The 26,744-nt window shown below is 49.4% G+C and overlaps 1 protein-coding gene across 1 annotated transcript in view; it reads right to left on the reverse strand.

Moving 5' to 3' along the window:
- ARHGEF11 (Rho guanine nucleotide exchange factor 11) overlaps window positions 1-26,744 on the reverse strand; it is a gene marked incomplete at its 5' end in the record, with an annotated part of 112,144 nt that overhangs the window by 11,347 nt on the left and 74,053 nt on the right. The window contains 22 exons of the mRNA XM_079697342.1: window positions 28-145; window positions 714-839; window positions 944-1,023; window positions 1,305-1,451; window positions 1,713-1,900; window positions 2,124-2,171; window positions 2,260-2,439; window positions 5,191-5,317; window positions 8,342-8,371; window positions 9,161-9,260; window positions 9,528-9,672; window positions 10,788-10,811; window positions 13,437-13,559; window positions 13,723-13,819; window positions 14,929-14,971; window positions 16,488-16,586; window positions 17,889-17,990; window positions 18,196-18,270; window positions 21,169-21,306; window positions 22,782-22,858; window positions 23,469-23,514; window positions 25,212-25,331. Coding sequence (XP_079553468.1) covers window positions 28-145; window positions 714-839; window positions 944-1,023; window positions 1,305-1,451; window positions 1,713-1,900; window positions 2,124-2,171; window positions 2,260-2,439; window positions 5,191-5,317; window positions 8,342-8,371; window positions 9,161-9,260; window positions 9,528-9,672; window positions 10,788-10,811; window positions 13,437-13,559; window positions 13,723-13,819; window positions 14,929-14,971; window positions 16,488-16,586; window positions 17,889-17,990; window positions 18,196-18,270; window positions 21,169-21,306; window positions 22,782-22,858; window positions 23,469-23,514; window positions 25,212-25,331 — 2,233 coding nt within the window. The remainder of the gene's footprint in view (window positions 1-27; window positions 146-713; window positions 840-943; window positions 1,024-1,304; window positions 1,452-1,712; window positions 1,901-2,123; window positions 2,172-2,259; window positions 2,440-5,190; window positions 5,318-8,341; window positions 8,372-9,160; window positions 9,261-9,527; window positions 9,673-10,787; window positions 10,812-13,436; window positions 13,560-13,722; window positions 13,820-14,928; window positions 14,972-16,487; window positions 16,587-17,888; window positions 17,991-18,195; window positions 18,271-21,168; window positions 21,307-22,781; window positions 22,859-23,468; window positions 23,515-25,211; window positions 25,332-26,744) is intronic.

The raw sequence follows: 26,744 nt of genomic DNA on the forward strand, positions 1-26,744 counted from the left end.
CCCACGCCAGCCTTCTGTGAGCCCTACCCTCCGTGTGCTTGATGATGTTCTCCAGCAGCAGTGGGTACTTGGTGAGCCGCTGCATCTCAGAGATGATGAGGTCTCTAAGCTGCAGTCGCCGGCACTGCGGGTGGCTCTCAGCCTCCTAGACACAAGGAGGAACAGAGGAAGACGTCAGCCTGGATTATGAGCTGGCCGTGGGCTCAGGACACGGAGGATTGTGTGAATGCCAAACAGGTCCTAATCCCAGAGGATCACTTAGAAACGGAGGTGGCAGCTGCTTGCTTAAATATTTAGGGAAAGGTTGGTGGGGGCAGGAAGACAGCAGCCCAAAAGGGGAATATGGTCAAATAAGCCACATAAAGCAGGTATTATTCCCACTTTATAGACAAGGAAACTGAGATCCATCTAAGTAAATACAGGCACTGGTAGGTGAGCGGGGCCTTCTGATGGCCAGTCCAGTGTCTCCGTCTTGAGAGCAAGTACGTGTCAGTGTTTCTGAAGAGGGGGCGTTGGGGAGGGTGTGGATGGAGCAGCAAGTTGCCATTTACCCTCCCCTGTAGAGAGAAGAGGCCAAGCGCCTGGAGCTGGGGGCCAGGAGGGGAGTCTGGGAGATTGTGGGTGAACCCGGTTAACTGTCCCCCTCCGCCTTATCGAGTGAGCTATGACTGAACTGGCTGCTTTCGGTGGCGATGAGGGGAGGCCGAGCGTACCTGCATGAAGAGCTGGAACCGGCTCTCCTTGCGCTGCCTGGTCTTGATCAGCTCCAGGGCGATGGACTGATAGGAGCAGAACTGCGCGGCCACCTGCTGGAGCTCCTCCCGGGCGGGGCCGTCGAACTGAGAGGCAGAAGGGACACCACACGGCCCCAGCCTCACACCCCTGCCTGGGACCGCTCCCCGCCACCTCCTCTGCCACCTCCTCCAGGCCTGGGCAGCCATACCCGAGCCAGCATGAGGTCACTGACTTCTTTGATGATGGGGCCCTCCTCCCGGAGCTTCTTCATGGCTTCACACCAGGAATCTGGGGCAAGGAGAAAAGACGGAAGTGCCTGGGGTTGAGCCGCATGGCCAGGCCCTTCGTGACGAGAGGAGAGGGATCTGACGGTAGGGCCGTGGGGCAGGGTCTCAAGTCATTTCACTTGTGGGGGGCTGGAATGCTGATGTTCAGGCTGCATGTCAGGTTCTCTAACCAAAGAGGACTGTTGGGGGCTATCTGCTCGGGGGGTCCTGGCATGCGGGCAGAGTTGGGGCAGAAACCTGAAGGCTGGCCAGGGAAGGGGGCGGGCGGGGTGGGCTCCTCACTGTGGATCTCGATGAGCTCGGGCAGGTTGGGGAAGAGCCGCGCCAGCTCCTCCCGGGGCAGCAGGCCCTCCTTCTTCATCCGCTGGTAGAAGATCAGGTCCAGCACCCGGAGTGTGCGCAGATGGGAAGCCTCTGTCACAAACAGCTCTGAGCGGGGGCAGTGACGAGAAGGGGCAGAAGGACAGAGGGAAAGCCCGTCAGCAAGGATCTCGTCACTACCGTGACCTCCAAACCACCTTTGGTGCTGGTTTCAGATGGTGTGTCAACTTCTCTCTCCCCAGGGGCCAGAACTGAGGTGGCCCTTACAGGAACCACAATGCGGCCGCTCTCGCCCCCAGGCCCCCCACTATTTTCTCTACCACCATCTGTGCCTGAGGCGCTCTGCACCTGGTCCCGCCTGAGTCTCACCGTTGATGACCTCCTGCCGGTCAATTTCCCTCTGGCTTAGCCCAGCCACCACATCCTTGCCAACTGTATGCTGCCAGTTTTGGGCATCGGGCTCTGGCTCCAGGTCAGACAGCTGGCCCAGATCATCTTCTAGGAGGTTGGGGAGGAGGGCATCTGCGCAGAACCCCAAGCTGGGGGACTCAATGCTCCTGGGGGAAAACAGGCAGCTCGGCGTCACACGGAGGAAAAACTCAAAACACAGGGTTTGTCCTTCCGCCTCCTGCCCACCCTGCTTGCCCGGGGCCCATGGGAAGCCAGCGGGCCACGAAGAGGAGCTGCACCACCAGCCGGCCCCTGGAAGGGGAGCGGGGGCAGCTGAGCATGGCTGGGACACGGACACCTAACAGAGGCGTTTCGGCACCCATCACTCACCTGCGGCCCATTTTGGGGGTGAAGGGAGGGGTTGGGTTCTCAAGAGACCTGTGGAGAGAATGTCAACTCTCAGCAACCCTCTGCTCCTGCCCGGCCCCCAAGATATCAGCGGGCTGAGCCCCTGAGCCCCACCCACCTGGTGGAGAGGCTGGAGGCAGAGGACGAGGCTGACTGGTGGAGGCGGGCGGCCTCTGCGGCCGCGTCCATGTCCACGTCGCTGCGAGAACGGGGCACATTCTCTGCCTTCCGGGACCGCTTCATCTCCTCCCGGCCCTTCAGGCTCTCAGAGCGGCCCAGGCGAATCTCTGAGCGAGAACTGGATGGAGAGGGCAAAAGACCTTGGGGTCTTATAACTGGCCAGCTTTGATCTGCTGCCCCATCTCAGCGGTGCCTCCGCGCTACCACCCCAAACACCAGACCCAAAGGGTCCCAACTCCCGGTGGCAGACGCTGCTCAGTGACAAACCACTTCTGCTATAAAATCCTTCCTTTCCCCAGCCCAGCTGGATGGACAGAGCCTCTCAACTTCCTTGTGACTGGTCAGGAAGGGATCCCAACAGGAAGGTGAAATCTGGGACTAACAGAATCAGACTTGTGGGGTGTCCGGATGCCAAAGACCCCAAGTCCCCGTCAGGAAAGCTGTGGACACCAAAGTCCCTCATCAGGGACAACAAGGCCCCACCCTCCCCGCCCCTGGCCATCTCATGGTCAGCTCATCTGGCCCTCTGCTTTGGAACAGGTCGGCTCCCACCTTGGACTCTGCTTGAGGCGGATCTCTCCTTTTACAAGATCTTTTAAGAGGGAAGTAAAAGCACCATCTTCACACACTCTTTAGTATTCTCCACACTGCCTGTCAGAAAATTCTATCTGCTGTTGAATTCCCACCCCTCCAGTTGTGATGTGGATTGTGGATTTCTTCCATTCTTATCCTGACAGCATCCTTCCTAGGCTTCCAGTCCCCTCTTGGGAGCAGACCAGCTTGGGAGGGTGCTTACAGGGGCCTGTTTACTGATGGGCAGGAACCTGCTCCCTGGCCTACCATGCTTGGCCACTGAGTATCTGTGGGGCTTGATGAGATGCTGACGACTGGGTGTTGCTCTTTTTTGAGTCCTGCAGTGCATCAGCCCTGTGACAGCTGGCATCTCTGACCCCTATAGCTGCCCCAAGATGGTGCCTCCCCCCATGGCCCTGCTGGGCTAGTTCTTTGCTGACATTATTACTCATCTACATCCTGCTCTGCCTCTAGGACAACAGAAGGCCTGGAGAGTCTGGAGAGCTCTTAATAGCACAGCAGGTTGCTGCAGAGAAGGAGCCAAATGCCTTGGTCTCCATTCATCAAGTCTCTCTGAACTGCCAGAGGATCCAAATGCCGCTCCCCCGCCCAGGTCCTGAGGGTTCGTCTGTAGGGTTAGAAGCCATACTGCCAGCTGATGCCCTACTGAACTCACCCCCTGAAGTCTGACAGAGCAATTGCAACACAGACTAACTCAAAACTTTCACCAGTGCCCCACAATGGGTCACTTCAGCACCACAACAAACCTCATGCAGTGAGGTTCCTGGGGCTTCTTTCAAGTACCCAGAAGTGAGTAATGATCCCACCAAGAAGTGAGGCATACAACCCACCTCTGGCCAAAAACTCCTAGACTACTGCTGCCTAGAATTGGAGGCTTCTTATACCTGTTTAGTTTCTACGACAACCTCTGACCCACCATGCTGCCGATGCCATTTCTTCTAAGATTGTCAGTGAACACATAACCATCAAATCCAAAGGCTTCTGCTGAGAGTAGATTTAGAATCCCAATGAATGTCTCAGGGCAAATTTACCTGACAACCTGAAGAATACGTTTACAAATGGTCTCAAATATTTCCTCAAAATGTTGATAGTGTATCTTATAATTGTACATTTGATACATCTGTAAGATCACACCTACCCCAGCAATCATATAATTTGTATATTTAATTTACTCGGTAATATCAGAACTCAACCTCTGACCCCAGTACAAATCTAACCTTTATCTTGCCGAAATCTTTGCTAATTCTCACTATGGCAAAATCTTTTAATGAGTATTAAGCTTATAAAGGCTTAGTATAAACAGAAAGGAGTAACCCTGCATACAAGCAGGAATGTTCGACTTACAGTTTGATAATTAGTTATTTCAGGGGTAAAGTGGTTTGACTAATCAGGCTGCTACATGCTGACTTGCCTTTGGGTCTGCCTTTGGTCCAGCTCAGCAGTGCACACAGGAACTATTTTTGTATACACAAGACCACATTTACTATACCTCAGGTGTGACTTAAGGAATTTGCGAGGATGTTTCTGACTACAGGCAGTTTTCACTTTAAGTGCTGGCTACAGAATTTTAGACATGACTTGATGGCTGTCATGCCACAGTCAAGAGCAAGTCTAAGAGTACATTTCACCACCAGAGAAGGGTTCTTCTCAGAACCTGGCCAAAGGTGGAGAATGTGAGCAATGTCACAGCCTCCATTCCCCTTTTTCTTCTTGAAAGAAGAGCAGTTTGTTTTGAATCAATGACCTTTCTATTTCTTCGCTGAGATGTACATCTGACGCCCAGGTTACACAGTCTGCCTTGAAAGCAGCCAGCAGAACCTCATCTCTAGCTCTCTTCTTCACGGGCGCCACAGACTGTCTTTGGCCTGACTTCCTTATTGCCCAGGATTTCCCTTCGCCCCACTCTGTACTCTTCTCTAGCCTTGTCATTTAGGGTTTCCTGACTAGCTGCTTTATAACATAATCTAGCTCATTCTTGGGGTGGAGGCTACTGAGTGGCCAGGGGGTGAATCCAAAGGAAATTTGAAAGGCATATGGTTCTTGGACTGGAAGGTCAGGGGCCCTGCTCTCTCTCCCGCTGGCCTGATCACCAACACATAGTATGTCTTCTTCTGAACATACCCAGGCGGGGAGGTTGGGGGACAGGGAGAGAGCTCTGTAGTGGGAGCCTTACAGTCTAGTGGGGGGTAAAGTAGCTGGCGTTGAACCTTAGCCCCGAACCCTGCCCACACTCCCCTCCCTGGGCAGCCGGCAGGCCCCATCCAGCCACTGCTACCTGTCGCTCTCCAGCAAGTCCTCGGGAAAGCTTCCTGTTGAGAGTCGCTGCATCCCAGGCTCTGGGGCATCGCACTGCTGGTTGTTCTCAAAGTGCTGAATCATGTTCCTCACGTTGCCTGGTTTGACTGGAAGCAGAAGAAAGATAATGAAAGATACTCTGCTTTCTGTTCAGGGATGACTTCTCGGGGCCCTCGCTCCCCTCTAGCCCAGAAGACAGTGATGAGCAAGCATGGATGAGAACAGCATGGGGCTGAGGGTCAGGAGACATGATATGAGCCCTGGCTCTTCTACTATGTGGTGTGGCACAGGCAGTCCCTCCACCTTTCTGGGGGCTACTCTTTCCTCAGATGCAAAATGAGAGGGTTTGAAAGTGCATTTGCTATGGATACTTCTTTTGGCTCTCACATTCTTTATTACAGTGATTCTCACGCTTGAGAATCATTACTAGGTTATTCCCAAGAGCCATATATGTGTTAAAAAAAAGTTAGCCGGGAAGACCAAAAACACATCAACCTTGGTATAATTTGGCCAGGTTGCCAAATTTACCAAGCACTTTTCAAATATATACTACTTTTAGAGTTCACTATTTCTGGTTTTCCTTGACTCTCCTTTCTGTTCTTTCTGCCCCCACCCCCACCTCTTCCTCTCCATCATTAAAGAATCAGACCCTCCATTACCAGTGAGGGGGGTCTTACTAGGAACAGAGGAGAGATGTCACTCTCTGGCATTCAAATTCCAGATGCTTTTCAAAGCTAAGACAAAAGAGAGCTGTTCTTGTTCAAAGTAGAGAAGGCAGGTAAGAGAGTAAAAAGGTGTAGGTGATGCCATGTGGAGACCCTGGAGAAGAAAGCTCAGGCCCAGGGGCTCAGTGGTTCCTATCTTCAAAGTCGATTAGCTCAGCTCCAGGTCCAGGATGTCAGAATAGGAGTTGGGCTAAAGATGCTGCTCTGCCTGGACCAATAGGAAGGATAATGGGATGGGGAAGGCAAGACAAACAGCCCCAGGCGCCAGGCCCTGGTCCTAACCACACTAACCAGAGATTCTGACATCGACATATACAAATTTATAAATCTCCCTGTGTATCTAAACTTGAGATTCGTAAGAAAATTTCCAAGCCAGAGCAAACAGAAAAACATTTAGCTGGTCTCTTCAAAGCTCACAATTTCATATCCTTTAGGCAGGTAATGTTTTTCTAAAACTGCAAAATAGGTGGCTGCGTATATGTGTTAGGAGTAGGGACTGTTACCATCACTCCCATTTTGGAGATCTGAGTCAGATCTGCCTGTCCCAGACTGAATGTGCATCTGGGCCTTGGGGCAACTGCAGCAGTCAGGGTCAGCTGTGCAGCCACAGCCCGGAGCATCCCTGGCTGGGTGATGACGTGGGAGCCAGGGAACGTCCTATAATAGAATGCCTCCGGGCAAAGCCCATTGTTCCCTCTCCCATGGGCCACTTGGAAAAGACCCAGTTCTTGGGATATAGTTACACCCTAGCTGTGACAAGGAACAGGTGTGGCCCTGAGATTTGGTATAACTGAATAACCCAGAGTAACAGGGGAAAAAGACACGTAGAAAGGAACACGTTTTTGAAAAGGGCAAAGTTTTCATCAGTAACCTTTGCTCTCTCTTCCTCCATTCTCTGAATAACAATGAAACTAAACAAAAGTGAATTATATGTCACTAACAATCAGATACTTTCACTAATAAGCAGGGGCAATAGCTGATGATCCTAAACAGCAAGGTTCTCGATACTGAGGCTTTCTAGCTTTGGTGGGTGTCTGGTCTTTAGATACGCATACAGACTCGTCTGGTGTCCTGGGAACTTGAGAACATCAAATCAAACCATGAAATGACCATAGAAAGATATGACTCAAAGAGATGGTGAATACCCAGCATCCTTATCCTCTTTTGGGATCAGCAAACCTACCCTGGGTGTTCCTGTTCCCTCTCAGGCTGACATAAAGCAAGCAGCTTGGGCAGGGCTGCTCGGTCTCAGGCCTGCTGCTTGCCTCATGCCTGCCTCGGGCAGGGTGGATGGGAGGAAGTATGTGTTAAAAACTAAGGGCCTGGGTTTCAAGGCCATTCTTTTATTTTTTCCATTGTTTTATAGACTTTTTTTCTCCTAATATTTCTTTACTTATATTGTTTAAAATAGCATAACAAGTCTAGGGATTTAACTTGAAAAATAATTTTGAAAATCATTATCTTTAATTGTCACTTTATATAAAGTGAATTCTAGCAACAGATTAATTTCCTGATTGCATCTCACTGCTATCTCTCCCCTTGATTTACTACAGAACCTAGAAAATATTAATCACTTTAATTGTATGCATATGGACCTCACTGATGGGAAATGAACCTGCCCAGTTCTAGGTTCTAAGCTCCTCTGGGTTAATGTCTGTTATATATGTATTTATTTTTGATACATAGATTCTAGAAGATATTAGGCCTCTAACATACATATGTTAGGGTCATTCTCTTTAACTGTTGCAGTGACGCTGTGCTGGCAAAGGTAAGAGTCAGGAGATGAAGGTGCTACAGTGAAGGACTTAAACAAAGGAGATGATAGAAATGAAAATATCCCAAGGCAAAACTGCTGAAGACCCATTAGGTACTAAAAACAACCCCATATAACATTCAAAACTGAGGATTTTATTATTTCAATTGAAAACAAAAATCTGAGGAACTTGTACAGGACATTTCAACATGCGAGGGTTTCCCTCATTTACACAGAGCCCTGGACTTTTGAAGCGCATCCACGGAGAGCTGACAGACTGAGAGAAAGGCCGCAGGCCGTGGACCAGTCTTGGAGGACCTAGAAGCTGGCCTCTGCCAGCATTGCCAGGAGGAGCTGCATGGTGCCGGGGGGCAGTGCCCCGGCCCCTCCCACCCTGCCTTAGGTAGGCAGAGTCCTGCTCCCAGCGTGAGGGCAGGAGCCCCTGGGCAGGCACCCCTGGGCAGGCGTTTGTGTCATGGGGAGCTTTAGCAGCATGGAGGAACATACTAGAGTAATGGAGTGAGGAAAGGGAGGGAGGGAAGAGAGCCAGGACAGGAGGCGATGAAGGAGAGGGGAAGAAGGGCAGACAGGACTTGGGAAATGGAAACTCAATGCTAATGCAAAGAAAAACCCAAAGAAAATGGTCCTTTTACCTTCCACAGGGGACAAGGGAATATGAAATGCTAAAAGAAAACAAACAAAAACAAAAGTAAACCATGAAAAGTCAAATTAATGTTTCAAGAGTCAAAATAAAAATTACATCAAGCTGGAAAATGAAAGGTAGTGGCAAAAATCAGGGCTGATCTAGTAGAGTCCCCTCCTCTCCCCTTCCCCCAAGGCAGCAGTTTCAGGAGAAAGGCAGGAGGCCCATGCCATGGCCCTTCCCAGATTCCCAAGACTAACACTGGGGTCTTAAGATAACGACTGGGAGGGCCAGCAGCAATGTCCAGACAGATGACACACAATTGGGAAGAGATCGGTGACAGGATCCATGGAGGTCTGGGTTACTGATGGCATGAGGGGAGCCTCTGGGTCCCAAACCTGCTCCCCTTCCACCTAGTTCTGCTTAATTGAAACCCTCCATCAAGGGCCCATAATTGCTCCCAACACACAGGCCCTCAGGAGGACAGACAAGTCCATGGATGAAGGTGAAGGAGGCACTGACTGTCAACAGGGCAATCTTGCCAAGGGGGAGATACTCCTCTGCATGGCTGTTCAGTATCTACAACTGTCTCTGAGTTCCTAGACCCAGGGACTGGCTCGGCCTCCTTGGCTCTGAAGCAGTTCCCTGTACCTCAGGAGCCGTCACTGGGTGTGGCAAGGGGAGAATGCAGTAGCACCGAGAGGAAGCTGCGACCTCAGAGTTTGTTTGGGCCTTTGGCTGCCAGAAGCACAGAAAGGCCCTCTGCCAACATGCTGGCCTGTGAAGGGGCTGACGTCCCTGTCCAAGGCTTTGCTCCCCAAATACTCACTGCTCTGGGAAGAGCTTTTGGGCTTCCCGATGTACTTGAGGATGGGGTTTCGCTTCTTGTCCTCCAAGGCATCCTTTTCTTTCTTGGAATTGCTGCTCTGCTGAGATAAGAGACACTAGGGTTTGGAGAAGGTCCCAGTACCCAGACTGGGCCACTGGTCACCGTGCTACTGCCTCTATGACTAGCCCTAAACAAGCAACTGGAAAGCAGACTCATGCTTGTATCTGATCTAGCACATCTGCTTCTGGTCTGGGACTGGAGGGAGGGAGAGGGCTGCTCTAGTTTGGGGATTCTCAATGACTCTCCAGGACTGCCTCAGCGCAGGAACCGTGTCAAGAGATGATTCTTTCTAGGGGAGCTCTGTCACCTTCTTGGTCTTCGGGAAGAAGGGTAGCCACTTGTCCTTGTCAGGAGCGGACTGGGCCTTCTCAGCCGTGTTGGAAGGTCGTGCTTCTCGAAGACGGATGCCCGCATGGCTCATGTAGGTATTGAGGGCGAAGTCCATGGGGGCACTGTAAAAAAGGAATGGGGGCAGTGAATCGGAAAGCGCCAGCAGGTGGAAGGGCTGGGACTCTGCTTTACACAAGCTCCTCACCACCACCCAGTGGGGTGGCGAAGGGCCAGGGCATTCAGAGGGAGGCCCAGAATATTCAGATGGGACAGCAGGCAGAAGTCGGAGAAAAGTCTTGGCTGGCATGACTCCCAGAAGAAACCGTATTCTTTTCCTACGCAGAACGCTCCCTAACGAGGGGACAGTGGTCAGTGGAAGGATGCGTCAGTTCACCAAAACATAAGCAACTAAGCCATGGGCGACAGTTGAGGCCCACAGCTAATGTCCTCAAGCACATACACAGGGGTGGGGTGGCAAAGGGATGCGCAGAAACACCAACCGGCCCCTGCAAGTCCAGGTAAGCTGCCTTTGCCACCACCCACCCCAAGTACAAGGAGAAAAAGAGATGGAGATGATCTGTCAAGTAGCTTCCAACTGCCACAGATGAAACTGTCCAGAGCTCTGTGTTTAAAACTGTATTTGCCTCTCAATTCGGTAGACAGATTATCCACTTTGTGGATTCAATGAAGCAAATGTTTCGGCCCTGGCTTTCGTCTTCTCTGAAACAGACTTCTAACCCCATCTTCTCTCCCTTATTGAGTGCGTGAATGCACTCTCACTTTAACACCGGCTACTGAGAAACAAAGAGACATGTATATAGGCTTCAAGGAAAAAAAAATGTGCCAACAGAGCAAGTGTGTTGTACCCTAGCTCCCCTCTGCAGGTGCTGCTAACACAGGCTGATTCTATCACTGCTCCTTTCGGTGGTTTACGAGAAAGAAGTGGGGAGGCAGACACAGGGCTAATGTGGGTGGAGAAGAGGAGGCCAGGAAGGGGAGTGCTGGCAGCTTGGTGTCTTCACACTGAGGAGCAGACCCACGTCCCAGGCAGTGATCCCCGAGTATCAGGGCCTGGGCCTCATGACCTCCTTGTGGTTACACAGACATCTGGAAACTAAACTTGGACAGACGGTGATCCTCTGAAGCTAGGGGCTCCCCTATGATTGGCAGAGATGTGATGCCCAGTAGCTCAACCCCACTCCTTCCCACCTTGATTCAACCACACAGACTCACTCACCTCCTGTCTTCCTCGTATTTGGACCTGTAACAAAAGAAAGAACAGATGACTCAGACTGCAAAGGCAGAGGCTCGTCTGCCTGTGCAAGACTGGGAGGAGGGTAAGTTCTTTCCTAGAGGAAGGGAGCAGGTGACGAAAGGGAGGAGGATGATAAAAGGTCAGACTCAGACTCTTGGTCTCAGCTCTGGAGCCAGTTTGGGGCTCAGGAGGTGAGGGTTCTCATTCCTCCGAGGGGCTCAGTTAGCACACAGTGATGGTGATGATGGTGTCCTTCCAGCTAAAAGGAAGGGGAATGAGGCAGATACAGCTCCTCGCTGGGTATCTGTTCCAGCCTCTGAAGCTATCACGGAGGAAGAGGCTCCTCTTTGTGTCCACCTAGAACTAAATTAGAAGGGTTGGGCTGACACTGAGGCAAGAGGAAAGAAGATGAGGGCGCAGAGATAATACCTTGAGACCTGATTCAGAGGAACCTATTTAAAAGAGGTTAATGGTAACAGCAACTAATACTGCGTGCTCACTACGGGCCAGGCACTATTCTAAGCTATTTACACGTATAACATTTACACTCAAAATAATAGGTCTCATATCTCCATTTAACGAAGCTAGCGCTTGCTTCTTTTAAATAGAAGCCTTTATAATAAGCAGGGTGCCTGTGCTGTCAATAATAACCCCACATAACTCTGTGGTGCCTACGACCTCAGAATAGGCTCGGTCAGGTTTTGCCACCATCCCTGGCATGGTCGGGGTGATTAGTGCCATCTGACTGCTAGGGAAACTAAGGCCCAGAAAGATTCAGGGTTTGGCTGAGGGTCAGAAGGTTGTTTTCAAAGAATATACCCTCCCTGTGGGACCTCATCTGGTCTCATCTCCAACCCGGATCTCTTGTCAAATGCCAGATTCATCTGTGCAGTTGTCTACTCAAATCTCCAGTTTGATGTCTAAAGATCGCAGATTTTGACACGACCGAGACTGAGCTCCCGGTTTTCTACCACAAAACTGTCCCTCACACAACTGTCCCTAACTCGACGGATGGCACCTTTGTCCTTTTAGTTGTTTAGGTAAGAACTGTGGAGTCTTCCCTGGTTTTCCTTTCTCTCACATCCTATACATCAATTTTTAGGAAATCCTCCTGTTGGTTCTACTGTCAAAATATACATGGAGCTGACCTCTCTTCACACCCTCCATCGCCAATTCTCTGGTCGGAGCCCTACTGCGTGGGTTCCCGTAACTGATCTCCCTGTTTGGAACCCCTCCTTGTTCTCCCACCACCCTCCACCCACCCTCGAGTCTCTCACAGCTCCAGTGGCTCCTAATTCACTGAGAGAAAAAAACTAAAGACCTTAAAACAGTCCACAGGCTCTGCGAGGCTGCTCTTCTTGTTACCTCTCTGACTTCAGCACTTAGCTTCTTAATCTTCTCTGGCCACACTGGTCTCCTACTGTTCCTCAAATACATCAAGCACATTCTTACTTTGCCCTGGCTGTTCCCTCTGCCTGGGATGCTCTTCCCCCAGGGTATTTCCAAGGATGACCCCCTCACTTTCTTCAGTTGCCCAAATGTAACTTTCTGGATGAGGCTCTATTTGAAATTGCAACCCACTAGCTCAGGTGCTCCTGACCCCCCTCAGCCTGCTCTATTCCCCCCCTCCCCCCAGCCTTATTTTCTAACATAGTATACAATTTACTTATTTATTATATACTGCTTTTTCTTCCCACAATAACATAAGCCCCACAAGCATTGTTGTTTGTTTACTAATATATCCAGGAACCTAGAACACCGCTTAGCATCAGTGGGGACTCTACAGAAATTTGCTGGATTGAAATATCACTGTTAGTAGAGACTATCGAGATCATCTAGCCCAATCTCTGTCATTTTAGATGAGACCAAGGTAGACGAAATGGCTTGATCAAGGTCACACAACTACTCGGGACTTCCCTGGCGGTTCAGTGGTTAGGACTCTGCGCTTCCATTGCAGGGGGCACGGGTTTGATCCCTGGTCGGGGAACTAAGATCCCACATGCCTTGCAGCGCAGCCAAAAAAAAAAAAAAGTCAACACAGCTATTGAGTGGAAAGAAGTACTGGGGTGAAAAATCTACCTCTAAGCCTGCAAGTGTCCCTACAAAGTCATCCCAGGTACCTGGGACACTTTTAGAAAATAAGACTGGAAAGATGCAACCACAGCAGCTGTGCCAGAAGTTCCTTAATAAGTTTAGTTAGGCTAGTCCTTTGATGTGATTAGTTAAAAATAGTTCAATTTCCCATGAACCACCTGCCTCCTGAAGGAACTTTATTCCCTGGAGAATCACAGCGTGGTTCTCACACTCAGCATCAGATATGACCTTAGAGCAAAAAGGGAGAACCGTCACGAAGAGGCTAGGGAGGGGAAGCAGAAAGCTCCCTGCATTCCTGGAGCCCGTGGTTTGTCATAATCACCAAATTACTGTCAGGACCCCCAGGCTCTGCAACTCCCTCGAAATTCCTGCAGCCCCAGCCTGAGAAATGAAGCAGGAGGGCTGGACTCTCCCCATCTTTCAGGGGAAGACGGATCAGGCAAGCAGTGGAAGAGTGGGAGAGGTTGGGAAACAGACCCACAAAATACATCAATCTGTGCAGCATGTTCAGGGGGTAGAAGTGGATCGGAGACTCACAAAATGTCTCCTAGGGCAGCCAGCTGCTTCTCTGCCACCTGGCGCTCGCGGAGAGGGTCCCCATCCAGGTCCAGCAGGTCGTTTTCACCATACAGGCTTCCCAGCCCCAGAGTGCGCTTTGTTCTGAGCCAGAGAGACACAGAGAAAAAGAAACACATGTACATCATTGCTGGACAGAGAGTGAGGCGCACATACACACATCACAAGAGATGCACACACACCGCAGGGGGAAGAGAACGGGTGAGGAGGCAGGGGAGAGAGCAGGAGGGGGGGCGGCGCCGGGTACCTGTAGTCATGGATCTGCTCCTGGATCTCTGGCATGGCTGCCTCCTGGGCCTCACAGAGAACAGTGCGCACGTCCTCACCGCTCCGCAGGCGCAGGTCTGCGGTGGGAGCCGAGGGGAGACAGATAGGGGAGGGATGTCAGGAGGAGGAGGTTACATCTGCTGAGCATCTTCAAGCCTCTTAGCTCCCTGGGGGCACCGGGAGGGGAAGCTGGCTTTCTGCCCTCCTGTTAACCAAGGGAAGTGGAGGCCTGGATCTACCAGTCATTCTTGAATTCAGGACTGGAATCCTGACATCCAAGTCCCAAGACAAGGACAAAAACATTTTCAGGGTGTTCTATACTCCATTAAGTGGGGAAATATTAAAGTCCCTCTCTGGATGTGTCTAGACGCTGCTGCCCTCTGACATCATGTGCAGACCTCTGAGAGGCTCATTCTCCTTCCACTGACCCAGGGCCAGCTCGCAAGGCTGAAAAAGGCAAGGAAACCTAACTCCCCACCAGAAACTGGAAGGTGTCTCTCCTGTCCCTACATTCACCCTCTGCCTGTGCCCATAAGCTTTCCTATCATCTGGGCCTGTGAAGTGCCTCTTTTCCAAGGCAGCTTCAAACTATTACCTCTAGAAAGCTCCCATGATTAGCCTCTCAGACTGACATCCTCTTTCTACCACCTCCCTCAGCTCTTCTAGTCGTGGCTTGAGAGCGAGAAGGGAGCAGTGCAACTGCCTCGTTCCCTGCCTCCTCACTCTGTGTGAGTTGAGGAACTCAAACGAAACCAAAAGAACAAAAATACTCCAGAGATCCTGACCCTGCAGGTGGGGTGGAGCAAGGCACTGGTTTCTGTATTTTTAAAGAAGAATTCCCCAAGGGATCCTGATGCTCGACCAGGCTTAGGAATCCAATTTCCCCTTTGTACAGATGAGCCGACTGAGGCCCAGAGAGGTCACATGGAAGGTTGGTAGGAACAACCCCGGTCTCCTAACCGAGTCTTGTCTCCCCGCAACAAGCTCCCAGGCAGGGTCTGTTCTGTCTGTGCTTGTCCGTAAGCTACCGTGAGGAGTTCTGGAGGAACTGTCCCTATTTCCCCCTATCTGAGAACAGCTGCCCAAGGCAGGGACTATGTCCCCCCGACCCCCCGCCCCTTCCTGAGGGCCCAGCACAACAAGACGGACACCAAGAGGAGACTAACCGTCCTAGGAGCCAACTTACCAATTTCAGCCTGTAACATCTCTGGGACCTTCACTCTCAGAGGCTAAAAGACAGAAAGAAGGGTGGGAGCAGAAGTGGTGAGATCCACACACCCCAGGGGATGTGGGAGATACTGTGCAGAGGCAAGGAGGGCTCCAGAACACCACCTTCTCTCCCCCTTTCCCTCCACTACCCTACCCTCCACTCACCTCTCTCCAACTGAATTCTAGGCTCGGGATTTGAGAAGTGGAATCTGAGGTGGCAAGGCAAGTTGGGACTCTACCCTGAGGGTGGCACCTGTACTCTTCCCACTCTTATTTCAAGGACATCAAGAGGCATGGAATGGAGAGGTTCCAAAAAGTGGACTGGTACCAATTTAGCAGCATGGGAGAAATCTTTATGAGGCGATTTGATGGGCTTCCCCTCTCCTTCACTCCCAAGGGAAAACTGGCCTTATGTTATCAAGTCTTCCAGTGAGCACAGTGCCTGGCTTTTTTGCTTTACGACTACCTGACAGCTGGACATTGCGGTGGTTCCATAACAGCCAACAGGGAACAACTGGCAGCTCTCACCTCCTCACTCAAGACCCACTGAAGGGGGCAAAAATAAAAATCTTGAGGAAAAGTCGTTTATTCCCCAGTCTCATTAGTCCTAGTAGCTTACTGCCAGATGAATAAAGTCATTTTGGAATTAGTTTAGTTGATCAGATTAGAAAGTCTAAGATGGGAACTGCCCTCTGCAGGCCGAGGTGCTGCCGCCAGTGGGGTCCCTGACACATCCCTGGGAGCTATGTCCAGCTGCAGAGTGCTCATCCACCCCAGACACTCTGGGGTCCCCTCCCTCTGAACCCTGCCTTGGGGCAGTAAGAGCACGTCAGGCTGAACTTCAGAAATCTGGGCTCGCCTCTTGGCTCACTGATTTCTATCATCTGATGTCTCTGGGCCTCTGTTTCTTCATCCCAGGGATGGGTAAGGCAAGGAGAGTTGAAGGGAACCAGGGCATTGATCCAAGGGAGAGTAATTAGGACTTGGTGCAAGTTCTTTTTCTCCAAACATTTCAGAGAGAGGCAATGTGCACTCTACCTTGCTACATGTGGGCAAAAGAGGTCCAGAGAGGATATCAATCTTTAGAGTGGAGCTAGGAACAGAATCCAGGAATCCTCTTTAAGAACCTGTCTCCAGGGACTTCCCTGGTGGTCCACTGGTAAAAAGTCCGCCTTCCAACGCAGGGCACGTGGGTTTGACCCCTGGTCAGGGAACTAAGATTCCACACGCTGTGGGGCAACTGATCCCGCGCGCCACAACTACCGAGCTCGCACGCCTCAACTAGAGAGAGAAAACCCACCCGCCACAACTAGAGAGAAGCCCATGCACAGCAACAAAGATCCCGCATGCCTCAATGAAGATCCCACGTGCTGCAACTAAGACTAGATGCAGCCACAAAAATAAAATAAATATTAAAAAAGCCAAAAAACCTGTCTCCATTCGGCCTGAGTGTTTTGCTTAGTTTTTCCTCTGCCTCTGAATGGCCAAACAGTATAATAAAATTGAAAATTGTAATACAGTCTATGACTGCCTTACCGCATTTTTCTCTAGGAAAATATTCCAGATGTCTTTTCCCAAGCTTCGGGAATCCTTGGGGTTTGTTTGCTGATAAACTTCTGCACACAAGTAAAAAAGCTGGGAGAGAGAAAATGGGTTAGAGCAGCGATTCTCAACCAGAGTGCTTTTGCCCTCCAGGGGACAGCTAGTAATGTCTGAAGGCTTTTTTTTTCTTTTTTTTTTTTGCAGTACGCGGGCCTCTCACTGTTGTGGCCTCTCCCGTTGCAGAGCGCAGGCTCTGGACGCGCAGGCTCAGCGGCCGTGGCTCACAGGCCCAGCCGCTCCGCGGCATGTGGGATCTTCCCGGACTGGGGCACGAACCCGCGTCCCCTGCATCGGCAGGCGGACTCTCAACCACTGCGCCACCAGGGAAGCCCTGGAGGCATTTTTGATTTATATCTGGAGGAGTGCTACTGGCATCTACTGGGTGGAGTCCAGTGATGCAGCTAAAGATCCTGCCATGTACACGACAGCACCCCACAACAAAGATTTCCAAAGGTCAGTGGTGCTGAGGTTGAGAAACCCTGGCTTAGCATGTTTCAGAAACCTGTGGTAAGTCATCCCCACCCCTTGGCGCGCGCACACATATTCCCCCAAAGCAATCTCTCCTCAACCCTGTATCCTCTCCACACTTGACATTTTGTCTTATACTTGTTTATCTGTTGTTTTAAAGGGTTCAGGTGTTATTTCTCTTTGTGCTGTGCCTCGTCTTCATTCAGGAATTCTTCTGAGATACCAGCGTTTGGGATGTACATGCAGGTGCTCACTGAACACCTGTTGAACAAACAGAGGCTGACTCTGGCTTCTAACAGTGGTAGCCCCGGAAAGGAAGAGCAGCAGTGCATGCCACGGGCAAGAAGTTTATTCTGGAGTACATGACAGCAGCCTCTCTCCTTCATCCCCCTTCCTAAGCAGCTGAGCAGAACGACAGAAACTGGTAAGGCTGCTGGCTCTGGGCACTGTCGCAGAGCACCCCGTCATGATCCCCCTTGTCATCACCTTCAGACTGAAGACCTTTTACCACCTTGCCCCTCTGCCAAGCTTTCTTGTAGTAACACTGTATACTTGCAAAGGGCTGCTCTCTCAACTCCCCACTGTCAGTCTGTATGCACCTTCATTCCAAAAACCTAGAAAGACCATCTCCTCCAAGCAGACCCAGAACGACAGCTTTCTTGGCCCAGCTCTCCTGTTCCTCCCTGTGCTATCGATGCGGTTAGCAGTGAAGAATCCCTTCCACCTAGGTTGCACCTTCTTTTCTATGTTGTCTCTGTCCTCGAGATGCATGACCATGCCCATGGATCTGACTTATGACATCTAGAGAGCAGGGACAGAGGCCAAGCACAAGCAGGCACTCAATCGAGATAGATACTTGCGACTTACCAGTGGACTGGGGTCCGCCTGAGAGAAGATGTACCGTAGAAAAACCCCCAGGTGAGCCGGCCGTGACTTAAGTTTCTCAAAGTCCTGGAATATGATGTCGCTCTGGAAGGCAGAAGGACAGGCAGGGCTGGGGGGCAGAGAAGCACTGCCTGCCCCAGCTCAGCTCCCATGCTCCCTGCCTGCCAGTGCTGATAAGCGCGGCCCCTCCCGTACGCTCCCTCACAGCTGGTGCCAGTCCAAGCGCTTCTAGTCCAGAACAGCAGGTATGACAGAGAATGATGAAAGGAGAAAATCAGGAAACTGTTACCTCGTTGTTGAAATAACCCGGGTCATAATCTTCCTCTGGGCCAATAATTAAAGGCTTTGGGCTTTGATCTACACCCTGGGGGAGAGAGTCGAGCTGTAGAGATGAGAGGTCGGACGACAGGGATCCAGCCCCCTCAGTGGAGTTTGGTTAGTGACAGCATGACACTGAAGGGGAAGGCCACACGGGGCTGGTAAACACCGGCATCTCACCACCACCCCCCAAATCTCAGAGAACAGAAAGAATGATTTCCACTTGCAAGAAGGCAACTGCTTCTGGGTGGGGCAGGGCAGACTCAGAGCAGCCTGGTCACATGACGTTTGAAGATGGGAAGTGAGAGAAAGTGCTCTCTTCCTGTTTGTGAAAGATCTGAGGAGGGAGTGTCAGCCCACAAAATAAGAACCTAGAGCTTCTGCTGGACTGGTGGGCGGGGGCTCTGTTGTTCTCCTCAACAGACCCCCCCCACCCCAAAAACATGCCTTCCAAACCTAGTGTCTTCCACAGCGCTCCTCTACAGTTACCGTGTGCCCTCCACCCCTGCTGGAGGAGAGCTTTGTGGTCCATCTCTGCCTCCTTGAGCAAAAGGGAATGGAGCTTTGCCTTCTCCAACACCGTCTCCATCATCTTCCCTGCCTGCTCAAGAATCTATGGTAGATTCCCCATTTCCAGTCTAAAATCCAAGCTTCTCAGCTTGGCTTTCTCTCTTTCCCCCTTATGCCATTGATTAGGTCTGATGAGAGATTTCATACTGTATAAACGTTTTAGATGCTTCATTGGACAAGCCTTTCTCCTAAAGGTTCCTTGAGCTTTCAAAGATTTCCTACCAACTATATTTTTCACTCAATTCACTCTACTTCATTTTCAGTGATTCCCCAACAAGGGCTGGGCTCTGGAACCCATCTGGAGGAGGCACTTCTCATGCCTACTTTTTCTCAGGCCCAAGATACCCTCCTATTCCACCTTCTCAAGGGGCTTTTCCTGACGGTTCCTCCCTGACACTCCTCACTCATTTTTGTTCTCCTGGGTATTTACAGACTCTATGCTCAGAATGACTGAGTATAGAACTCAAGAGACCCAGGACGCATCTCAGAGATCAGAGTCTAGCACTCACTTATAATAGCATGTTGGAAGTTGCAGAGTCAGGCCTGATGTGCTGGACCTGAATTCCTTAGACACATCCTGAGTATCCTCCTCTCCCCTAACACCTTAGTCTCTGAATCCCTTGGGATCCAGGATGCCCAGGGGGTGTGGGATGATCACTTCTGTCTCTACTTGGCTCTCTAGTGAAACCTGAAAGCACTAGGTTGTTGCTTGTTTGGGCGGGAGGATTTATTTTTTTAAAGTCTTTACAAACATACAGTTTTTCTGACTGCAAAAGCAGAATATGTTTATCATAAGAAAATCAAACATTGCAGAATTACATAACAAAGTTTGAATTCCCTATGATTCCACCTCCCAGCTGCTGCAAGTTTCATGGATAGTACAGGTTTCCACCTTTGCTCTTACTAACATAGATTATTATTAAGAAACTGGAACTATACTATATTTGCTCTTATCACTCAAAAATAACAATTTAAATAGTTTTCAGAAGTCGAAACAAATTCAGAGAAGGAGGAAAAGGACTCCAAGACCAATTACTCTACACCTGCTCCTATTAGCCACCTAAAGGAAAACCTCCCTTAAGAACACCATGTGCACCTGACCCTGCCTGGCAGCCTGACCTTGGCCCTGTAGTACTACTAAGGGGGAGTGGTGGTGGCGGTGGTGGTGGAGGAGTGGGAGGGGTGATCAAAGAGCGTCTAGGACAGGAGGCAGCCCTGCACTGGGTCTCTGGAAAACTAAGTTCTAGTCTGATGCTGCCATTAGCAAGCTGAGTCCTTGAATGGTCCCTTAGCCTTTCTCTGCCTCAGTTTTCTCACTGAATGAAGATTCTAATGCCTATCTCTTTTTCTGGTGGTAAGAATTAAATGAGATTTGTTCCTAAAAGATCTAGCACAGCAGCAGGTACACTAGGCATTTTAATACATGTGAGATCCACTTCCCTGCCTTTCCCCCTCCAAGATCTGAAAGTAACTAAACTCTATCCTATGGGGAGAACTAGAGCATCAAACGGTATATGATGTTGGTTTTAATATAATGGCAAATTTCCTTTAAAAATAAATTTAAGTTTTAAAAAGTGAGTTAGCTTAAAGAAAAATATTAAGTAACATTATATAGTTGGTATGAGGATATGGAAAAAAAAATTATGGTGGTAGCAGATGAATTTTAAGAAACATTGCTTGACAAAACTCGGAGCTTTCTTGCCAGTGTCTCAAACAAGGAATGACCTAACCTCTGCCTGAACAATGACAGGCAATTCCCTGGCTCTCAAGTCAGCCCATTCCATTGTCTGATAGCTCAGGTTCTTTGCAAGCTTTTTTCATGGAGCCAAAAACTGTCTTCCTGAAATCTCCCCTGGACCTAGTTCTACCCTTGAAAGCAGTGGCTTTCAAATCAGGCTTTGCAGAACCTTAGGGCTCCAGGGAAGTGCCCCTGACGTGGGGGCCGAGGTGGGGAGATTGATTAGGAAAAGTCCCAGATAGCTGAGCATTTATTTGTTTTCTGTATTAGGGTACCAAATAATAAGATTTTGCTCAAGAAAAGGACTTTGCTAAAGAAAGAGAAGATTGAAAATTAGTATTCTGGAGAAACACTGAACCAACCTATTTCCCATTCTATACAGACATTAAAAGAAAGACCAGCGATCTGCTCCTTGGACATCACTTCCCTACAGATGCACCCACTGACTCTTCACCCAGAAACTGAGATAGCCTTACTTCCATGTATGCATTTAAACCACGTTCTTCCTTTACTACTTGTCCTCTAGTAAGTGTCTATCTCAAAACAGGGTTTAGTCTGATTGTTCAAGGCCACATATGGGTAACCCAGTTCTGAAAACAGGGAAAGCAAAAGCGCACGGTGGCTCTGATCACTCACCTGGTCACCGCTGGGGGGAACCAATGCATCCGAGCCCTGCTGCCTGTGGTGCTGGGCCACCCGGGCCATGATCACAGGGGAGGTTCGAGGACTGTCCAGCCCAGGGTCTGACAGTACTGAGTTCCGATTCACCAATGACTAGAGGAACAGAGAATTCTGTGAGAAGAAAACTCGTCCGGGGACTTCCCTGGTGGCTCAGTGGTTAGGAATCCGCCTGCCAATGCAGGGGACATGGGTTTGAGCCCTGGTCCGGGAAGATCCCACATGCCTCAGAGCAACTAAGCCCATGCACCACAACTACTGAGCCTGCACTCTAGAGCCCGCGTGCCTAGAGTCTGTGCTCTGCAACAAAAGAAGCCACCACAGTGAGAAGCCCATGCACCGCAAAGAAGAGTAGTCCCTGATCGCTGCAACTAGAGAAAGACTGAACGCAGCAACGAAGACCCAAATGCAGCCAAAAATTAAAAAAAAAAAAACAAAAAAAACCTCATCCAGAAGACCCTCAGGGTTCTGCTCGTTGGCTAATAAAAGTCCAGTACTTACTCTGTGCCTGACATTATACTAGCCCTTGGTTATGTATCACCTCGTGTAATGCTCACAATAGCCCTTTGAGGTAGAAACTATTATTCCTCCCACTTCTCACACAAGGAAACTTAAGACTTGGAGAGGTTCTGGGACTTGGTGAAGGTCGAATAGTTAGTAATGTGGTATTCCCTGGATGCAACCTGGGCAGTCTCAATCCACTGCCCACTAGGCTGCATTGCTTCCAGATGTGGAGCCCGTAGGGGAATGTCAACTGTGGATTATTTAGGACCCTCCTCCCCCTTCTTGGTGTCTTTCTGACATACTGGTCCTTCCACGTACATTCATCATCTTCCCATGAATAGACAGGAGCAGTAAAGAAAGAAAATTCCAACTATTATTTAAAATTAGGTTTTAAACATGTTTTCAATTACTTATTCACATATTTAATTAAGCTGGCTAAGTAAATATTTTGCTCACACCATTATTACTTCTTCCATTCACTCTTATTTTTATATTGCAAGTTTATATTTGCAATTAATATATGCAGACTGAGAACACCTAGAAGACAACCTTTGAAGCCAAAGCCTGAAGTTCTTCTGACCACTCCAGAAAAGATAAGCTATTCAAGTACAGAAAGATTTGTGACAAAGAAAGAGAGGCTGCCACCTCCGATTAGGCCAGGTTCATTGTATTACTCTAAGATGGCGTTATTCGCAGACAGGTGGCAATGTGTTTTTGGTCCAGTCACTGTTTTAGAGAATTTTCGTCTCTGCTCCCTTACACTCAAAAAAGGCTTGCTACAGTTAAAGACATGGCCTCTTTCTCCACCCGACTCTGTATTACAGAGTTGACGATGATAAAATAGAAGCCAGATTTGCTGATCTTGAGTGTAGGATGCCTTTGAACCCCCTGTTTTTGGATCCCAGAGCAGAATGACTAAAACCCTTGGAACTGGAACGATACCAGAGGGCCACAGATGACAGGCCAGAGGCCTTGGTATAAGCAGTGAGCATAGAACCTTTAGGTGTTCAGAGAAGGAAAACTGAATGTATGGTTTTAAAAGAGGCTCCCCCCGCTTTGGCACTCACCTCGCCGAGGGAAGGAAAGCGCTCTGTGCCAGAGTCCAAGCCACTGTCCCCCTCCTGGGAATCCAGAGAGAGTCGGCCTGAGAAGAAAAGAATTTACACAGTGAGGAAGGAGCTGTGGTCTGGGGGAAAGAAGGGCCTTTATTCTGGGAACCTGTGCCCAGGGCAGGAGGGCAAAGCTGCCACCTGCCTTTCTTTCCCAGTTTCCCTTCAGCTCTCTTACATGACTCCCCGAGAACCTCTACATCTAGCTTTTACCTACCTGTACACCTGAGCCCAGGCAGTGTCACCTCCTAAAATAATCCTCCATAGCTCTACCTTGCAACGAGTGCTAGCCCTCAGTTCATCCCAACCCTCTTCTGGTTCCCATCCATTTCCTCTTATGACAGCATCTCTTGAGCTCCTAGCTGCTAGGCGCTGGTAGGCATGCTGTTGTCTGGACCACCATCATTCTAGTATATCCCTGGCACTTATCTATCCAGGGCTACTGGTTATACACTCATTTCTACTGAATAAGTTGTATCCAAGTTCCCTGTCACTGGTACTGCTTTCTCTCATTATTCTATTTCTCAGAGGCAGGGACTATATTTTTTCCCCCTGAATCTGCCCCAAAGGGAGGGGACAACAGAATAGACAAGAAATGTAGACTACAGATGTGCCAGAGAAAAAAGGCGTGCTGAGGGGACTCACCTTCTGATGATCTCTGGCTGGTGTCACCATATAGCGGAAGTATGTCCTAAAAAAGAAAGGTCCCGAGGGTGGACAAAGGCTGTGAACCTCTCCCCTTACTGTTTTCCTCCAATCAACCCTTCCCTCAGTCTCAGCAGATAACATCTGCTTACAATTAGTGGCCTCTTCTGCTTCACTGCCTGAAAAATGCCCCTTTGGAAGAGCTATTGCTTCATTTCTACAGTTTGAGGAGAATGGTGACCCCTAATGGTGAAAAGGGAGCTTTACTATTAGTAAAATTCTAAAAACTTACTTGATTTCTCATCCTGGACCTCAAAGCGTCTATTGCTTTAGTTGGGCTGGACACAGAAAGAACTTCCAAACTACCAAGGAGTATGAAAATATCTAGCAGATGGAAAGCTCTGCCTCTAAAGATCTTTGAAGACTGACAGGCGCTGGACTGGGGCTGACCAGCCATATGTGGAGGGAATTATGTTGTTAGTGCTTTACTGTTTATGATGCACTCTTGTCTATATCTCATTGAGTTTTTCAACAACTCTGAGGCAGGTATAGTACTCCCATGTTATAAATGAGGAAACAGAAGCCCAGAGATTTTAAGTAACTTGCCCAAGGTACACAGCAGGTAAACTATAAAGCCAGAGTTGGCGCTCAGACCCCTAGATTCCAAGCTGAATGTTTCAGACTCAACCACTTACAGAGCACACGAGCGCAGAGGCAGCAGCAGCAGCAAACATGCACTGGCCCCGTGCTGAGGGCATCCTTTAATTCTGACAATACCACTATTAGGCAGATCCTGCAGTAGCTCCATTTCATAAATGAGGACACCAAGGCTCCCAGGGATTAAGTCACTTGCCCAAGAGTCTTAAAGCTGGTGAGCATTATAGCTGGGAGGTGAATCCAGATGGTCTAAGTCCTAAACCTGAGCTCCTATCAACCATGTGATACTGAGAAGTCCTTCAGAAAATAAAAGTTTAAATTTGATTAGCCTGTGTTTCCCAGACTTTTTTGATCTGGCTGTTCTGAAAAAGAAAGTAGATAATCCTCAAATAATTTCTATTGGCTTTGGCAAATATTATTCTTGGAGATCTTAAAGTTTTTGGAGAGTTACTTATTTACCCAAAGAACTAAGGCCCGATGGAGAGAAGTAAGACACTAATTAATACTTATTAATTAATAAGTCCCTGACTAGAACAGATAAGGAAGTGCCTCCTCTCTGGGATTTCCCACAAAGTGTGGTTAGTACTGCTACAGTTCCCTCTCAACTGACTGGGGATCCTTTACTTAGGCTGACTTTTAAAAGTGCTCGTATTTCTTTGAAAAGACCCATTACTGGAGGGAGAGGTGATGGGAAAAGCTACCAGATGAATACTGAGTAAAATTAGTGTCGGAATATACATCAGCTATGAGGAAACTACCCAGAAGGGGATGGATAATTAGGAGATCAAAGCCGACAGTCTGATTTATTGCAATATTTCTTTCTTTCTATTGCAACTGTAAGCTGCTGGAGGGCAAGAAACAGGCTATTTCTTTTTATGGGATCCCAAGTGTCAGGACAGTGCTCAGTCTCTATGGAGCTATATAAAGAACTGCTGACCTCTGTTTCTTTGTAAAACACTAAACACTCACTAGCTCAGCCCTGCGGTCCTGTAGGACTCGGGAAGCCTCTGTCCTAGATTTCTCCCTCATTCTCCCCTCCGTCCACCTGCACGTGCCCTTCCTAGAGCTAAGCCTACCATCACTCACCACTAAGCCACCAGTCTCCTGCTGGATCTTCAGCTGTAACTGAGTGACTCGCCGCCGGGCGCCTTCGATCTGCTCTTCCAGCAGGCTGCCGGGGTTCCGGCTATACACCTCACAGATACGCTGGGGGGCGGGGAGGGGGCGAGGAGGACAAGAAGGAAGGGAAAAGGCAGAGGAGTGGTTAGTAGAGAATGGACGACTCACCAGTGGGGAGAGTAGGCAGTTATCCCAAAACAAAGAGGAGAGAAAGGAGATCTCTGCCTCCTAGGAGATACATGTTATTTCACCATCACTCAGGAGCAGAAAGAGGTATAAATGGTGAGAAAAAGAACACGAGGCAACTAGAGAAAGAAGACGTGACACAAAGGCCCGTCCTGATCTGACCTGTTCTTAAGGCCTACTTGCTAAATGAGGTCTTCCTTGACTGCTGCTGAAGGGTTAGATATTTAAGTGACTGGCCAGACCAGCACACACAAAAAAGTGCTAAGGAGGAAACATACACACAGTGAGAACCGCAGGAGATGAGAGGAAGAAGCACCCCCGTCCCCCGGCCCTGTAGCTGGGAACCACTCTGAGACTTATCTAGCATCCTCCCAGCATACGGCAGAGCACAGCATGCGTGTTTAGAGCTTGGGCTTTGCAGTCAGAGAGGCCTGGCTCTGAATTCTGGCTTACTAGCTGTGTAGACTTGGGCAAGCTTTACTACGTCCTCATGGATCAAATGGAGATGACGGTACCTGCCTCTGGGGATGGCTGTACGCTCTGAATGAGATTATGTATGGAAAATGCTGAGCAGAATGTCTGGTGCATAATTACTTGACTGAATACATGGCAGCTATTATTATTTTACTACCAAATGAAGTGCTCAGTGAAGTTGGCCGGTTAAATAGTTAAATAAAGACGTTGGGTGCACATTTTCTCCAAGATCGTCTGGGGCCATACTTGCTGTCTCATCTTCTCCATGCCTCTCAAGCCCCCAACGCTCCTCTTAGTCTCTGCAGATAGTATCGGCTGGTAAGAACTTTCCCAACTTTACTCCATTTCAAGGCATCTGCAGCCACCCTTTCCCTCTGCCTCAGAATAGAAACTCTGTCTAAATCTTCCACAAGGTTAGTGCCTCCAGCTGCCTTGGGCTCCTCTTCAGCATCGTTCACATATCTCCAGTCTCCTCTTTCCAATGGCTCCTTCCCCTCATCCTACAAAACTGTTCGTTTCCTGTCTTAAAACAAAAACAAGCCACTACAACAAAACCTTTTCCATCAAGTCTGATTATTCTTCAAGCCACCGTCTCAGTCTTTTCTCCTTCCTTTCACAGCCACATGTTTCCAAACAGGAGTCTCTACGTAGAGCCCAGACTTCTTAGCCTTCCAGCCACTCTTCAGCATACACAGCCTAGTTCCGCTCACCACCTCGCTCTTCCAAAGGCGAAATGACCCAGTGGCTGAATCCAATGGTCTCTTCTTAGTCCTCATCTCTCCAGACCTCTTTCAACACCCACCTCCTCCAAATGCTATCCTCTTTTGACTTCTTAACTTG

Source organism: Hyperoodon ampullatus, assembly GCF_949752795.1.
Source record: "Hyperoodon ampullatus genome assembly, chromosome: 2".
Lineage (NCBI taxonomy): Eukaryota > Metazoa > Chordata > Mammalia > Artiodactyla > Ziphiidae > Hyperoodon > Hyperoodon ampullatus.